The 18,253-nt window shown below is 31.0% G+C and overlaps 1 protein-coding gene across 7 annotated transcripts in view; it reads right to left on the bottom strand.

Annotated features, from left to right (window-relative positions):
- hts (adducin 1-like protein hts) overlaps positions 1-18,253 on the bottom strand; it is a 52,486-nt gene that overhangs the window by 19,458 nt on the left and 14,775 nt on the right. For all 7 annotated transcript variants that reach the window (XR_001847802.1, XM_017618493.1, XM_017618494.1 and 4 more), the window contains exons 3-8: positions 16,747-17,494; positions 16,539-16,662; positions 8,710-8,820; positions 8,344-8,638; positions 7,984-8,109; positions 7,568-7,639 (exon numbers count right to left, since the gene is read on the bottom strand). Coding sequence is in view for 6 of the 7 variants with exons in the window: in XM_017618493.1 (XP_017473982.1) it covers positions 7,568-7,639; positions 7,984-8,109; positions 8,344-8,638; positions 8,710-8,820; positions 16,539-16,662; positions 16,747-17,494 (1,476 nt within the window). In the remaining variant the exon portion in view is untranslated. The remainder of the gene's footprint in view (positions 1-7,567; positions 7,640-7,983; positions 8,110-8,343; positions 8,639-8,709; positions 8,821-16,538; positions 16,663-16,746; positions 17,495-18,253) is intronic.

The raw sequence follows: 18,253 nt of genomic DNA, 5'->3' as shown, positions 1-18,253 counted from the left end.
GCAACATTTTAGAGAAAGAGCACGCAATATGAATGTGAAGATGCTGATAAAAGAACACTAAAACTTGACAGCCCTGGCGAGAAAAGAATACGCTATAAATCAGTAAATCGGGTTTCTCAATATAAAAAAAAAAATAAAAATCGAATAAAAATTTGAAATTTGTGCGAACACTAGAGCTATCTAAAACGAACGTAGCTGAAATTCACTGGCAAACACAGTTGCTATCGGAAGAAAGTGCCTGAAAAGACTTTCGAGATAATTTTTTATAATGAACAAAAAATAAATACATTTTCCAAAAAATTACAAAAAAAAGTACCCGTACTTCGGCACAATTTTTGGATTTTGATCTCGCTTTATAAATGAATTCCTTTAAGTGGCTCTTTTTACCATATATTCGAGAAATAACTACATCGTGGCTGAGGCGATAGCATTTACGCTTTTGAAATGAAGTGTCTTTCGAAGTGCCCAATAAAAATTGTGGTGCTACATATATGTATTTCGGATATTTTAATTGACCTAGCCACAGTTCCAAAAATAAACATAATGGGGTGAGCTGTTAAAAATCAGTAGGTACCAGCACAATAAGCTTATTTAAATCTCCCTAATCCATAATATTAGGGGAGTATACATGCTAAATCGGGATTCGCTCGAGCCCACTATGGGTAATTTGACCCACTTAGTAGATTATTTATATGAACAAGATCTTTTTTTGTTATGTGCATATAATTTGCCATATTTTTGAAAAAAAAAAAAAAATCTTAGCCTTTGGCGACCTTTTAATTTGTGGTTTTATTGAAAAAGTTTGAATGCAGTTCTTTTCTAAATATTTGCATTAAAGAAAAAAAATGTCATTTAGTTATAGAAACCAGGGAACCATTAAAATTGAATTAATATTTTTCCGATCAAATTTAAATGTAATTTTATGATTTTATTCTTAGGCACTTTTATGCCGAATACATGTTATTTCAATGAAGCTCTGTATATTACGCCCATTAGCTGTGTAACCAGCAATTGATGGTTTTTCAACATATTTTTGTTTTGTTTTTTTAAGAATAAGTTAAAACTAAATAATAAAATTGCTCTTAAAAAAATGTGATCCTTTAGCAACGTGTGCATGTGATAAACATTAATTTCGGCCTACCCATTCCGACATAATATGTGAAACAAAATCGGCCGTAAAGGAAAGCCAATCCAAAACTCATCTGGAAAACATGGGAAATCAAAGAATCGTTTATGGCTCCTTCCAGATCAGCCATCAGCGAGTAATGTTTTTCAGTGCTTTGGAGACTAAGGGAAGCAATTCCCACCGTATTTTGAAAGGATTAGTTGATATCATGAAAACCGTGTTCTATATATAAAATGAAGTAACATGTCTGACTTTAATTTTTACATATAAGTACTATATGTAGTGACACATACAGATATGATACTTGGGAACAATTTTAACTTTTCGCTTAAAGTTCTTTTTAATACTCTATTATTATGGAATTACCATGACTTTCGGCGAGCTCAATTTATCACAAAACCAGAGCATGAATATGTATACACTTATGCAGAAGTTAGCATGTCAATTTCGAAGTTAATATATGCAAAAAATCGCGCATTAAAATTTTCAGTACCAAAATAGAGTTAGCAAAGAGGCTTAAAAAATCTTTTAAAATATATTGCATTTAATATATGTACATACGCCTGATACATATGTTAGTTGAACTAAATTTAGAAAGTGTTACTTTTCACCACAATTTTGGATGCATGTTTTTTACATTACAAATACTCAACAATGCTACATTGTAATACCAGTTAGGATTAATTCGATAATATATTTTTTTTATTTGTTGATATGTATTACAAGGATAAAATCGATTACAAGAATTACTAAATACATGTATTACTGTTATTAGTGGATAGGGAGTAACTATAGTAGCAAAGAGAAAAATATATTGATGTAATTCAGTTAAGAGTTTGCAAGTATACATAAGTGAATGGCGGCACACCCAACGGCACAAAATATATATATATTTGTTTAACACACTGCAATTTGTTGTATTTAAAAGGTTAAAGACGCCACCAATGAATTTGCAATTGCATTAAATATTGGGAGCTAAACTTGACGTGTGAATTATACATATTTACAAACGGAGCGTTGGCTTAGTATTGTTGAAGTATTCTATACATACATATGTTTATGTACGTAAATATGTATGGTCGATGGGGGTTAGGATGTCTTACAACAATAAGTACGTGGTATGAGCGTTTCATTGCATTTTTGGGTTTTAGTAAAAATGCACAAATTTTGTTTACCTCGGCCCGTAGGCGGTTTTCGATTCACAGCCGTATGAGAACGTTCGCCATTTATGAAACTTAGAGTTGCTAAAAGAATATACATACACAGGCAGGTAATTTTTTGGTGGTTTAAAAAAGTTTTGTTTAAAAAAAAAAAATTAAACAAGTAGTAAAAAGTGTGTCATAATAAACATTGTTATTTTTATAGTTTCTAATAAAGTATATAGTTAGACAAATTATGTACGAGTATATATTTTGTATTAAAAATAGTGTATGTAGGTAATAAAGTAGAACGTCGCAAACGATTTTTTTTTTGTGCGCAATCTTTTTATACGCTGATTAAAGTGTACAAAAAGCAGAGTACATGCTGTTTATCCGAATGCTTTTCTTATTATATAATTATACATGTCAAATGTGCAAAACAGTTATAAGAAAATTATAAAAGACAGAAGAATAGTAGCGTATGTGCGCCTATAGAAACAGCTGCAGCACTGCTGACTAGCCTAAACTAAAACTAAATAAAAATTATAATTTTTTATTTATTGTATGAAAAAGGGCTATTATTCCTAAAAAAGAGACTAAAAGAGGGGGCTAGATTCTCAACAAAAAAAAAATAATAATAATAATAACACAGAGAAACAAGCAGAGACACTAACGAACATTAAAAAAATAAAATTAAATGATATTTCCAAAGAAAACAAATTTATATTTTTTTTTAATTTCCTGAAAATTAATCACTGAATTAAAAAACAGGTGTTCATCCAAAATTTGAGTCAGTCATAATAGGCGTATGTAAAATGAGTGTAGCTAAAACAATCTAATACATTTCTAAAGCACTAAAAAAATTGTACAGTCAGAAATATTTCTTTTTTAGCAAGAGACAAGTAATTTCACACATCAAAAAAGTAGAATAACGTATGATTACTATCAAGAATCTATAGTAAAACTCTTTACACAGCTACAAAAACAAACAAACTAAAAAAAAATTATGCTTTAAAAACTGGTTGGTATAAAAAATGTGTTCTGGCAAGAGTAGAAATCCAACATAAATTTTTGTTTGTGGAATTTTCTTGCCTTTGTAAGTATTTATGAGTGACAGATGCAACCAAATTAGAGATTATTATTTTTATTATACAAGACGCAATGTTAACGAGGAGTTAAGGGATGTGTGTGTATGTGTTCGTGAAGCTGAAAATTTTAAGCCAATTTTATGTCTTTGAATGAACGGGATAATCTTTGTTGTACACATGTATGCAAAATAAACGATTTGATTGAATTACGAAAAACATAAAAGGAATATGCAATTTTTATGTTACTATTTGTGAAGGTGACTGATGAAGAACACCATTTTCAGCATAAAATTCCGAAATAATTACTAGGCATTTTTTCGGAAATATCAAACCAATTTCGTGCGTATTAGAATTTTAGAGTTTAGAATTAAAAAATTATATAATTTTACCTAACCTATGCAAAATTTTAGTTAACCTTAAAACTAAATTCAAAACTTCAATGCGTATTAGACTAAAATTTAAAGCTATTTACCTAAAAGATATACTTATTTAAAAAATAATATGGGTATTCATTTAAATTCGTAAATGCCTCGTGAGTAAACCTCTTAAATAACCCGGTTTTCCATACACAATTAAGTACGTTTATGAGGTGTACGTACGTGGTTAAGAGACGTTTAGATGAATTATCCTAATATAATTTTACCTAACTTAAACAATTTCAGCAACATTTTAACTAACAAATTTTTAATTAACCACTAGATTTCAACCAACCTCAAAATTTAGAGCTAACCTCAAAATTGGAACCAATTTACAAATTTAAACTACCATTTTTAGTCACATACATATATATATATATATATATATATATATATATATATATATATTTTTAGACTTTACTTTCACTGGCCTCGATTTTTTTACTAACTTCGAAATTTCAGCCTATCAAAAGTTCAACTAGCCTTAAAGTATCAACTAAACTCCAAACCAAATCCAAAAATGGAACTACATGTCCTCAAAATTTCAACTGCCCTTAAAGTTGCAACTAACCTCAAAATTTCAAATAATCTCAAAAATTCACCTGAAAATATCAAGCGCGCACAAATGTCAGAAACCCCCCGGTAAGCTTTAAGATCTTATTCCAGCTTTTGTTACAGAAAAATGTTTTTAAATTTTGGTGAGCACAAGACTATGTATGTATGTATGTATGTAGAGATCATTGAAACTAATTTATTTATTGTTGGCTCCTTATACTTTTTAAATATCCTGGCAACTATATTTCATTCTCAGTTTTACATATACAGTTAACTAACAATTACCTGATTCTTTTTAAATTCCAACTCCACCTCCTCTCACATACACTCCTACTGAAAATGATGTTCATTTGCGCAATGAAGATGAGAACTAAACGCCTATAAAAACTATCACTAAGCGATTGTGAAAAGGTGGTGAACTCTATTATTTGACTATCTTTGTTTTTAACTCACCTCATCGGGCTTTGCATCTACAGTAGTAGTAGTAGTGGTTTTAGTTTCGACATTTTTGTCGGTAAATTTTCAAACGAGTATTTGTTGTTGAGCTGTTTTATGTGTATAGGTTTTTATTTTAGATTTATTTCATTATTTCGTTTTACGTTGTGCCGGAAAAGAGTAGGTTATTATTTTACTAATATTTATTAGTAGAAAATCTAATGGTAGTAGTAGTAGCTGTGACTGTGATATTACTTATACTGTCATTTGATTGTGGTCCTATAAACACATTTTGGTGTTGATTTGGTGATGATGTTGGTGTTGTTCTTGTTGATGATGATAGCAGTATGGAGCTAGCGATATATTATAACGGCGCCATACACACACATATACGCAATGCAGCAGCGGCAAAACGAAGGGGTAGGATCGCTGACTGGAACGCCAACTAGATGATGCGATTTAACTAACTACCTGTTGTCACTGACTCTGGGATGGTACTCAATTGATTTACCAATTAAAAACTAACTGACTAGCTAACGATTTACTAACTCTTTCGACTAGACTGAATGGATTGAGTTTTGACTGATAAACTGACTATTGATCACACGCTTAACAAACATAGGTGGGCAGCGGTTTTTCGTTTTTGATTTGAAGGATTTGGTTGGGTGAAAAAATACATTTATAAAACAAAAAATATATGTTTTTCTGTTAAACTGTATCGATTTATAAAAATACATATTTTAATTACAAAATTTTTCCAATTCAATATGTTTAGAAAACTAATTTCATAAAAATAAAAATTTATATTTTTTTTATTTTTAGCCTTTAAATTTTGTTATTATTTCCAATTGACTTGTGCTTGAAGCTGGCTACAAAACATTGTGGGTTAAAGGGAATAGAAGAGTAGTAGAGAAAAAAATTTAATTTTTGACCACCAAATTACTTATTTGACCGTATTCTAATAAAAAAAAAAATATTGTACGAAAATAATGAAAATCAATCAAGAACAAGTATTCATAGAAAAACAAAGTTGTTTTTTTTTTTAGTTAATTTTGCTTACATTTTCTAATTTTGCCTAGAACTCAAAATAGTCACTTGTTGAACATAAACAAGGTTATATAGTCAATCGATGACTTTTAAAGAACTCAACTCCATTTGAAAAACATATTGTCTATGAATACTTGTTTTTGTATATTTTTTTTAGATATAAATAATTTTGTTTGGAAAAAAAAATAATTTTTTGAAACTAATCAAAATTTTTTTCAAAAATCGTAATAATTTTGCTTAAAAAATGTGTTTTTCTAAGAGAAAAATTAACACTTATTCACAACTAACGAAAACTTTGTTAAAAGTGTTCAGAAATCTAAAAAATCTTTGTTTAAAAAATTTAGTTTATAAAAACTGCAGCTGCACACAAAACTCATAATGACTAAAAACTTTGTGCCAATATAGAAATGAGGGAAAAAAGATTTGGAAAAATCAATTTTGAAAGAAGTACTGTAGGAAACTAAGATGTGGATGAAGGGAAGTAGAGTAGAAGAGTAACGCAATAGCAGTGATAGCTGCCGTACGAAGTATGTATAAAGTTGTTTGATGTTTAAACAGTAGCAGATGTAGTTGTGGTAGTAACAGTAGTTGTATGTAGTAGTAGAAGTAGAAATAGTAGCAGGAGTGGTAGTAGCGGAAAATAATAAATCACTTAATACACGCCGTACAACAAGCTGGGCCTGTGTATGCAAACAAATCGTTCATGAGTATAAAATAGATACAAATTTAAATATATTATGTAAAAATCATTAGAGTTAAGTATTATTGCAAGTTTAAGTATCTAACAGAGCGCAGTAGAGAAAGTGTAGGTAAAACGAGTAGAGTACGGAATGTAACAGTTTAGTTTTTTTTTTCGTACTACAAAAATGTTACAGACACACTATCGAGTACGGGTAATATTTTCTTTCTAACAACTAATAAAATATTGTGTCAACAAATATGTGTTTACGTTGTAGCACAAAGTGGCATTGAATATTATTTGTGGTGGAGTTAGGAAGGGAAAAAGAAACAAAATGATAAAAATAAATTAAAAAATCAATTTGTTTTAATAATAAAATAAAACTAAGTATGTAATATTAAAAAAAAATTAAGCGCGGCAATTAAAAACCCCTAAAAATATATATATGTACATACGTACATACATATGTATGTGTATGGAACGTGAATTGTTTGAAAGCGGTCGAACGGTAGCCATATTTATTAGGAAAAATTCCTACGACATTTATTGGAGTACTCAAAGCAAAGCAGCGCTGATGGCTACCTTTCAAAAACAATATTGTATTAGTATTTTTAGCCTTTTTAAGGCATGTATAAGAGCGGCTTCATTTGGCATAGATATGTAGTTTGATTAATGCGCCTTTTTATTGTAGTTGGCATCAATAAGAAAAATATATAAATGTGATAACGAATTTAATAGAGCAAGAAGAATAATTTTAAGACGCTGCTAAAAACAATACAGTTATAAACTACAACTACAAAAATAAACAAATTTAAATACGGATTAAAAAAGAATAAATAATTGCAATCAAACAGGAAATAATATATGAATAAATAACATATAGTATGTATATGTATATAAAGCAAGATTTCAGACAAGAACAAAACGCAGTTAAATATTTTGAACGAATACATAACATATTTGCTTGACGCACAGCATATTATCGAATAAAAATGTATTTTTTTTTAGAATAAACTTGAATTTAAAACCAAATTTATGTATGTTTGTAAATGTGAGTGGAGAGAATGCTTGTTTGGACTTACCATCGCTCAATACTAATTCGGGTTGGCTTGGAACTGGCGCTTGTTTAGTTTCTATTCTCATCACTTGGTGTTCTGTAAGTAAAAAAGTTGCTTTTAATGACTGATAAAGTGGAATGCCACGCATTATAGCGGCACTTAATTTAACTTCAATTCTTTTTTATAAAAATAAAAATTAAGAATTTCAAAATGGGTATTGCTGCTTCAAAAGTAGAGACGTGAGGGCAAAAAAGGCGCACTTATCTCCATTTTGAAATTTATTGCAGCAAAAAGTTACTATATACAGTCAATGATAGCTTATTTATCACCCGCTTTTACAATTTAAATTTAAATATTTTATCGTTTTACTGAAAACCCTCACATTTTCGGTTTCCACAGTGGGCCTTAACCTATAACAAGCAATCTTTTCTCAACATTACCTGAAACATCTTCTGGTTCTGATTGACTAACTGCGGCAGTTGTGATTGTTAATTGCTTCGTCTGTTGTGGTGCTGAGATTGGCATCGAACTCAACGGCTCCGATTCGGAGAAATCAGTATCGGTATCTGTGCAGAATAAAATATTGAAATTAAAATTTAAAGAAAACAAAGTAATGGGACTGTTCAGAATCTTTGCAAATGGTATGGCATCATTTCATTTGCAAACTTGTATAGTATTTTTGTTTGCAAAACACTAACAAAATATAGAGCCATGCCTTTGCAACACTAAAAATTCATTGCATATGCAGCCCTTATATTTATGAAGTTGCAATTTCTATGGTATTTATCAAACACACTTACATTCGCCATGAATGCTCTTCTTCTTACGCTCCACCGTGCGTTTGTATTCATTCAATTCATCATCGGTTACATTATCGAATGGATTCTTGGCATATGGTGCTTTGTAAACGGCCGCATTATGCTGATAGCCACGTTGTATGATGCCCTTGGAGGCGGCGCCCATTAGCACAACATGATCGCCGGCTGATGAAACAGTCGCATCCTTAATGCGATTGGCCTCATCCCATGTAACGCCTTCGAGGATGTGTGATTGTGGTCCGGCGGATATTTTATCAGCGCGACGATTGTCTTTGATCTAGTAAAGAGATTTTTGGTATTTAATTTTGATTAATTTCTCACAATTTACTTAAATCTACAATCGCCTACCTGTTGTTGCAACCGCTTGAATTCTTTTGGATTTGTTCCCGCTGGCACAAATTGCAACGGATCTTCGATGCGTACTGGTGTAGAGTGTGTTGGTGAACCTTCAGCGACCCACTGATATTGGCGATGGTGATGGTAAGACAGTGACAAAAGCACGCATTTTGGGTGTGGTGGCATGACAGAGGGATTCGAATTTGGTATTAAAAGTAGTAGCGAGATTTTTTTGGCAATGCGCACAGGGAAGCGAATTCGAAAATGGGATTTGAAATTGTATTGCGTTGTTGAGTGGACGATTTTCGATTTTGAAATTGGGATTTGAGGCAGCGCAATGTGTCGATAATTTGTAGTTTAAATTAAATTATGAAAGTAGAAAGAGAAAGAAAATAGTTGTAGTTTGTTTATTTAATCTCATTATTTTAGCAGTAATTATGTAAATACTGTGTTTAAATATTATAAATTAATATTTTTAACGCGATACAAAAAAGGAAAAATATATAAATAAATATAAATATAAATATACCTAAAACTTTCATTAGTGTTAAAACCAAGCCATTGTTTGCGTTAAAACTAAGCATTTTTGTAATAAGGGTTAATTATTTTAGCTATGAAAGTGTGAACAATACAAAAAATGGCTTGCAAAATAAAAATAATTAGCAGTGTGGCATTTATCATATTTTTTACAGATTTTTTCATTCTTTAGTCCGCCGATTGTATTAACACATAATCAAGTTTTCTTTTTAATATTTTATACCTATTGTCTTTTTTTACAATCGTGGGGAAGTTAATTTTTTCAATAAAGCAAAGCAGTCAATACATAAAAAATAATTAAGACTAATAATGAAGATACATATCGCACACCATCTTCAAAAGGGTCATAACTCAAAATAATAGAAAATGCGAAAAACTATTTCTTAGCACATGATAATCATATGGGCAAGGGCGACTCTATCTTAGGTTTTTTTTTTTCAATAAAATTTGCTCCAGCTTTTTCTGAATGGTAAATAAAGCTCTGTGTATATTTATAGCGCAAAATTTCAAAAAATGCCAAATTTTGAGTTGTGACTCTTTTGAAGGTGGTGTGAGATATGTAAAAACATATGTACATATATTTGCTAGCAAAAGAAATGAAAAACTTGAAGCTCGAAAAATTAGTACATACTTATGTACTGTTTAAGGTTTTCGTGCCTCTAACTACTAGCTTTGAAATTTGTATGTNGTTACATATATTTGCTAGCAAAAGAAATGAAAAACTTGAAGCTCGAAAAATTAGTACATACTTATGTATTTTTAATTTAGCAAAAGTTTTGAAACTGTTTAAGGTTTTCGTGCCTCTAACTACTAGCTTTGAAATTTGTATGTGACATATCGTCGCTACCATGTCAAACTGTCGAATGAGAAAATGGGTACTTTTCAGGAGAGCAAAGAACTTGTTTTAAAAAATTTTGTTGTCATTAGGAAAAAGTGTGGGATTCGACCTTTTGTTAAGAGCCAGTATCCTCTGCTTCTAAGAAGACACGAAACTTGACGATTTGCCAATTTGTGTATCACACTAAATGCAAGCGCAAGGTATCGTAATTGGAAAAGCATTTTCGCACATACGATAGTTTGACATGTTAGCGTCGTTATGTAAATGAAACAGACACGGGTTATTTTCTTTCACAAATTTTTTTTACACAAAACAACCGAAATTGCTCCATAAAAAAATAACAGCGGAAAATCATAATAGTTTGTTAGCTGTGTGTAAATCATGCAAAAAAAAAAAAAAAAAAAAAATATGGATTTTATTTATAATTTTTATAAAGACGCACCCACGGATTATTCCCACAGAAGATTTTGGTCTAGAATTGCAATCAAGTACCTACATATGTACATCTAAGCATTTTTTATTCACATGACAGGATAATGGGTGAGCATTAGGAAAATAATTCACAAAAAATCATCTACTCCTCATTTATAAATGCAACGGGGAAAATTAATCAGCTTAGGGATGTTTACTGATGGGTCGATTACGGGTTGCAACCGACCTTCAGTTGCGTTTTCGGTGGCTGAAATGGTATTATAGAGGCCACTAGCAACTGAAAGCTGGCAACTGAGTTCCTATTAAGGAAACTACATTTTTTGTTGTTGCCGGGGTAATTTTGATTGAGAAAATTTATCTATTTTTTCAACCGTTTTTGTACCTTGTTTACACTCAAGTTTTTTACTAACTGTTCATGCTCCTATTTCAACTAAAAGTTTAGAAAAATTTGTATTAAAATTGTTTCCCAAACGCTTGTAGAGCCTCAACGCCTTCAGCTAACGAAGTAACAGGAACGGCAGATTTGTGTAAAATAATAGGTTAAAGAAATTTCAACTAAAAAATATCCTGATGTACTTTGGAACGATTTTCCAAGTTTGGTTTGGAGAAAAATCGGTTTCGGCGCTGTGCCATCTTCAGTGTCATTTTTCGTTTGGAAAAATTACCAACAACGAAAATTAGAGGAAAAAATATCCGTTTTCAATTGGCCATTTCTCTCGCTTGTGGTCATCCCTGCTAGCTTAGCGACAAAGCTATAAAATTAGCGAGCCGGGAAGTTATGGTTTTTGTAAATCAAGGCTTCGGATTCAACGGAAATGCTGTTCTATTCGCTACTTGATATGTAGTTGGCGATTCGAAATCGGCGCGTATATGTTTGTATAGATATGCATATGCGAAATAATTTTATCATGCAGGCATGCGACAAAATAAACTTAAAAAAAGCAACAAAAAATATTTGACAACAATGCAAAAAAACTTTTATTGAACTGATAATTTCTGTAGAGAGGTCCCTCAAATAGGAAAATAAAGCCATATTTAAAAATAGTAAAATTTATTCTTTGTTTTTTTTTTTATAGAAATTCTAAAATCTCGAAAATTTGCCACCCTAGAAACTGAACTACTAAAATTAACAGGAAGTAAACTACTAAGTTTCGAACCACTAAATTTTTCATATAGTTTGTTTATATTTTAATTTCCTTTCCTTTTTATAATTTAAAAAAGTTATACTCCTCAAAAATGCAATGGGGATCCTTAAATAGTTTACACTACTTTAAAAATCGACTTTATTTTCCTTACTCATTTTGAAGTGAAAATATGTATTTGAAAAAATCAATTGCTAAGTAGAGGTTACAATGTCAAGCTTGGTGTTAAGAGTATATTTTTTTTAATTTTTTTGACTAAACACGTACCAGAGTAAAGTTTCAGTTGTACAATTTATATTTTATGTTATTAAGAGCGCGAGATTTTACTCCAAAACTGATATTTTAAAGCTGACATTGTGAACTCTCACTAATCGCAAATGTATGCTATTTACATATGTACATGGCTATGTATGGCACAAAAAACAGCCACTCAGGCTGGAGGCAAAGGGATTTTATCAAGAATATAAAAATGTTTATATACAATTTTAACGTTGTGCAATGGTTAATATTACAATATTATATTTGTAACTTTTATACACATTTTGTAGGTTAATGAGTTAACATTTTCTTTCTCTTTCTCTCTTTTATTGACTCCATATAATGTAAAGTTGCATGTATCAGCGAACGAAAGCAAATTTTGTTTTGAATATTTGCTGTTTTTAAATGTAGATTGCAAACAAAAACAAAAAAAAATAAATGCTATTTGAAAATTACGTTGGAATAGCTCTAGTTTTATGTCCAAACTGCATTGCGCTGCCCTATTTAGACCNAATACGAAAGCAAATTTTGTTTTGAATATTTGCTGTTTTTAAATGTAGATTGCAAAAAAAAAAACAAAAAAAAATAAATGCAATTTGAAAATTACGTTGCAATAGCTCTAGTTTTATGTCCAAACTGCATTGCGCTGCCCTATTTAGACCGCTGTCAAATAGCTGCTATGAGAAAAACTCGGTGCGAATGTATTAGCAACGTGGCTAAAGCATAATTTCTTCCCAGCGTTTAGTATGCAAGCCGAAATTAGTTAACCTTCAAAAGCGCTTCATTGGGTTAAAATTAACCAAATTAAACCCCCAAAGGCGCAAATATTAGTTTGTTAAGGCGCTTTTTTAAATTTCTAGGAATTAAAGAAATACGATATTTTTTTCTTTACTATATATTATTATTATTTATGTATTACACTTGCTTTGCTTTACCTTATACACAGACACAATAAAGCGTTAACTTACATAGCTAATAAATATATATGACCATTTTTATTATTGAATTTTATTAATAAATTGTTCATTTCTACTGAGTTACCGCAAAACCAAAGTTAATTTGTTGATACTAAATATGGATGGTTAGCTTGCAAATTGCGATAGTTTGATTATTTATGTATATATGAACGGCTGCATGTAACGTTAAGAAACTAGCTATGTATTAATAGTTACCGGTGAAAAAGGACCGAAAAAATAGGCAGATTTCGATTCAATCAAATTTTTAAAATTTTTTAAATTACATTTTCTTTCTTTTTTTGTTTTTGTATATGTTTACATTTTAATAGTAGCCACGCACGTATTTACGATTTTTCACCATAGACGAAATTAATGGGGCGTATTAATATATTTTTTAATGCTGTCCCTTATTTTTCGGTCCTTGTATAAATTGTGCTATTTTAAATACTTTTTTCTTTGCTAGTGTATTTCACACTTAACATTTTTTGTCGTTTATTTAAATTATCTCATTTAATTTCTACAAATGTTACTTGCTTTAATATAGGTTTAGCTATGAAGGTAAATAAAAGCCGCATATGGAATGTTACGATGAAATCAAAAGCAATTAAAANTGCTATTTTAAATTCTTTTTTCTTTGCTAGTGTATTTCACACTTAACATTTTTCGTCGTTTATTTAAATTATCTCATTTAATTTCTACAAATGTTACTTGCTTTAATATAGGTTTAGCTATGAAGGTAAATAAAAGCCGCATATGGAATGTTACGATGAAATCAAAAGCAATTAAAATAAAAAAAATAAAAAAATACAAAAAAAGAAAAAAAAAAATAAAAAGAAAATTAAAAATTTATAAAATTTTAATATTAGTAAAACAATTTAAAATCTAAAAACTTGAATGTATTCAAAAGTATAATGAACAAATATGTGCACATTAGAAGAAAAAGTTATAGTGATTAAAAACCAAAACGAAAATTTCAGAAAAAATACCTAAAAACAACCTTACTTCTGCAGACATAATTACGAAAAAAATACGAGAAGTTTATTCACAAAACAGAAAAAATCGAACAATTAAAAATAATAATTGGAATTGAATAAATTTAACAAAGTGTGAACTAAGTTCCGTTTTCTCAAGTAGTTTTTAAAATGTATCTGACCTTCAAACAAATTTTTTTAGAACAAATTTTGTGTTTAAAGGGAAGATAAATTTTAAGAGCTACTTGGGAAAACGGCTCTAAAAGATACAAACAAAATTTTAAGATCTAAAAAAATACTACACGAAAAAAATATTGCAATAAATTTTCGAAATTCAGTTAAGCAAAAAAATATAAAAAGATACAAATAAAATTTTAAGATCTAAAAAAAAACACTACACGAAAAAAATATTGCGGTAAATTTTCGAAATTCAGTTCAGCAAAAAATATAACAATTTAAAGAAATAAAAATTAAAACCAAAATTAAAAATATATAACAAAAATTGTACTTACATAATAAAATAATACAAGAAGCATAAATAAAAATAACTACAAACAAAAATAAATCAAACATTTTAAACTAATTGCGAACTGTGCAAATTAGTTCAAAAATGCTTTGAAACGCGCTAAGCCCATTTGGTTTTTTGGTTAATGTTTACATTAAAGTCTTTTTGACTAGCCAAAACAAAATAACATATAAATATTTTATGGCAGCTAGAGCAGAGTAGACTGCTAAAGAGAATGTGAAAAAAAAACAAAAGCAGTAACTGAAAAATTTTTAATTCTGTATGCGGGGGTCTATTTCCGAATAGATTACTGACTTCTCAATATTTTTTGAGTTATTTCGAAAAAATATGGAATATTTAAGAACATAAAAAGGGTTGAAAGTTTTAAAGCAATAGGAGAAAGATAATGAGAGTTAAAAAAAACACCTGTTTCAGATCCCCGCACACATACATATCGTTACCTTAATATGTATAGAAAGGNAAGCAAATTAGTTCAAAAGTGCTTTGAAACGCGCTAAGCCCATTTGGTTTTTTGGTTAATGTTTACATTAAAGTCTTTTTGACTAGCCAAAACAAAATAACATATAAATATTTTATGGCAGCTAGAGCAGAGTAGACTGCTAAAGAGAATGTGAAAAAAAAACAAAAGCAGTAACTGAAAAATTTTTAATTCTGTATGCGGGGGTCTATTTCCGAATAGATTACTGACTTCTCAATATTTTTTGAGTTATTTCGAAAAAATATGGAATATTTAAGAACATAAAAAGGGTTGAAAGTTTTAAAGCAATAGGAGAAAGATAATGAGAGTTAAAAAAAACACCTGTTTCAGATCCCCGCACACATACATATCGTTACCTTAATATGTATAGAAAGGCCCTATCTAACATTTTAGTTTACTTGCAAGGTGATTAAAAAAACTTAACAAAAGGATAAATTATTCGGATGCCAATTTCTTTAAAATGCTGTTTTTAAACAAGGACTATAATTGAGTTACAGTAATTGTTTTTAAATTCCATTACGTTTTCAGTGATTCATTTATAAACATTTCTACAAAGCTGGATTTTGAAAGAAAATGACAGGGCCTTTCTATTCTAAGTGTGTATGTATATTAAGGTAACGATATTTCCATTTTTTTTTTTTTTTTTTTTTAATGTAGAAAATTTATATTACGGGCATTTATTTTTCTGAAANATTTAAGAACATAAAAAGGGTTGAAAGTTTTAAAGCAATAGGAGAAAGATAATGAGAGTTAAAAAAAAACACCTGTTTCAGATCCCCGCACACATACATATCGTTACCTTAATATGTATAGAAAGGCCCTATCTAACATTTTAGTTTACTTGCAAGGTGATTAAAAAAACTTAACAACAGAATAAATTATTCGGTTGCCAATTTCTTTAAAATGCTGTTTTTAAACGAGGACTATAATTGAGTTATAGTAATTGTTTTTAAATTCCATTACGTTTGCAGTGATTCATTTATAAAGATTTCTACAAAGCTGGATTTTGAAAGAAAATGACAGGGCCTTTCTATTCTAAGTATGTATGTATGTTAAGGTAACGATATTTCCATTTTTTTTTTTTTTTTATATGTAGAAAATTTATATTACGGGCATTTATTTTTCTGAAACGCAGAAAAGAATGTATGTTTTAATAAATCATAAACCGTGCTAACCTCAACAAGGCCTTCAAATGTGATAAGATAGCAAACGCGCACATCTATTTCCGCTTACACGGTTGTCATTTTAGTTGACGAAATTATATTACCGTAATTCAAAATCGGCAAAGAACAAATTAAATGCACACACTTACACGTGTACATATAATGCTATTAAATGCACACATTATTTGTAAAAGATAAAATAAAATAAAAAATTGAGCGGCGGCAGCAAAATATTAGCAGTTTTCGTTTTCTATAAAAGCTACATTAATAATAGATTTCTTTTTGAATATTGTTAATTGCTGAATTAGCAAACCTTTGATCCCCGAAAATATCCTACTACAGTTTATATTAATAATTTTCAGCGCTATGGGAGTACATTTTTTTCGCCGGTACGGTTCATTTGTTGGGATTTTTTTTAGCTTTTTTTAGTAGTAGGTACTGTGTGTGTGTGTGTGTGTGTGTGTGTGTGTTTTTGTTTTTAATAATATTTTTTTACTTCTGACTTATTTCGGATTTATCTTCAAATGTAATAATCTCTACCTTTGTAATCTTCTTGGGATCGGGTGTGCCTGTTTCCAGTACTTCAACCTTCTGATAGACATTTGGCGAGTTGAGCCATCGGCTTCGATCGCCGCCCTTGCGCAAATCGCCCTTCTTCCAAATGCTGCAAATGAAAACAATGCAATTAATGCCCATTTCTCACTCTGCAAATCAATTGTCCTTTCTTCCATACTCTGTCGCTACTCACCCTTGCTTCAAGAGTTCCTCTTCCTCGAGTAGATAACCCAGCGAGCTAACCGCTGGTGGCAGTTCAACATCATTCTTCGGCTTTGGCGGATCCGATTTAATAAGTGGATGGCGATAAATGTAACCCGTACGATAGCCGGCGTTGTCCAGCATGCGCATAAGCGCTTCAAATTCAGCGCCACCCACACGCCACTTGGGTGCGCCACCAGCAACAGCAGCTTTAACAGCGATTGCTCCACTACCATCAGCAGCACCATCAGCAGCGCCTGCGGCCTCAGCAGCATTTGCTTCGACTGTAGCCACAGCAGCTGCAAATTTCTTCTCCAAATCCTCAGGTGGGCGGCGAGCATCTGCAAAAATCGCTTTACGCGATTCCTCTGGTATCAAAACCAAATTGTCTACACCAACTGGCAGTAGTTGTAATTGTGTTTCACATGCCTTAACAATATGGCTGGCAGCAAAGAATGCCTCTTCGATGGTTTCACCACAACACAATGCACCATAATTGCTGAGTATCAACACCTTGGAGTTGGGACCGAGTGCGCGCACCAGTCGATCACGTTCATCGGCATCCATTTGTGTGCCCGTGTATGAGTGTGTGGTTATTTCACCCAAAACGCAAGCGTCGCGTGTCAATGGCAGTAGACCGACCTTTAGCGAAGAGACGGCAACGACGGGTGTGCAGCCAATGTAGATGGCGCAACGGATGTCGGGGCGGGCGGCATGTACCACCGAGTGCAAGGCGAAGTCTGTGGAGGGATGGAAAGAGTTTTGGAGTGAGTTTTTAAGAAGAAAAAACCTGCATATATGCATATTTATGGACTTTAGAAGTGCGAATATGTACATAGATTTTAAATCGTTTTATTCACTGCGCTAAATCTAATTAAATACTTTCAAGGCCTTTTTCTTGCATTTATTCAATTTTTTATTTTCGTTATGACATTCTTCGAGAAAACGCACGATACGTTCAGTGGACATTAATTGACAAAAATGTGTATTGATAAATTTGGGCATTAACAATACCGGAGTCATATTTGTTGAAGCAAAAACAATTAGGGAGTTCACAAGGTGTTGTATACTGTCGTACTGTTGTATGTCATAAACTTTAAACGGCTAAAAATATATTTAAGGAATTCACAAGCTAACATACAAGTTTTATTATGAAATTTCACACCGTTAAAAAATAGTTGGTGGTGATTTCAAACCCTCTAAACATTTATTAAGCTGTTAAAAACTTTACAACATACGACAATACGACACGTACGACACCTTGTGAACCACCCAAATGTTAAACTTAAGTTAAGTTTCCCTTTGTTTGAACCGTAGCAAGTAGATGGTGCTAAAAATATCTCTCTTTTATTATCTCTTTGCTGAGTCACTTGTTATAAATCCGCTTTTTTATCGACAAATTTTGTTCAGCGATGAGGCTCATTTCTGGTTGAATGGCTTCGTAAATAAGCAAAATTGCCGCATTTGGAGTGAAGAGCAACCAGAAGCCGTTCAAGAAC

The sequence above is a fragment of the Rhagoletis zephyria genome, unplaced genomic scaffold (genome assembly GCF_001687245.7).
Source record: "Rhagoletis zephyria isolate East Lansing unplaced genomic scaffold, Rhagoletis_zephyria_1.1 Rzeph_scaffold_01645, whole genome shotgun sequence".
Lineage (NCBI taxonomy): Eukaryota > Metazoa > Arthropoda > Insecta > Diptera > Tephritidae > Rhagoletis > Rhagoletis zephyria.
The sequence above is the reverse complement of the archived record's forward strand: the minus strand, read 5'-3'. Positions and strand labels throughout refer to the sequence as shown.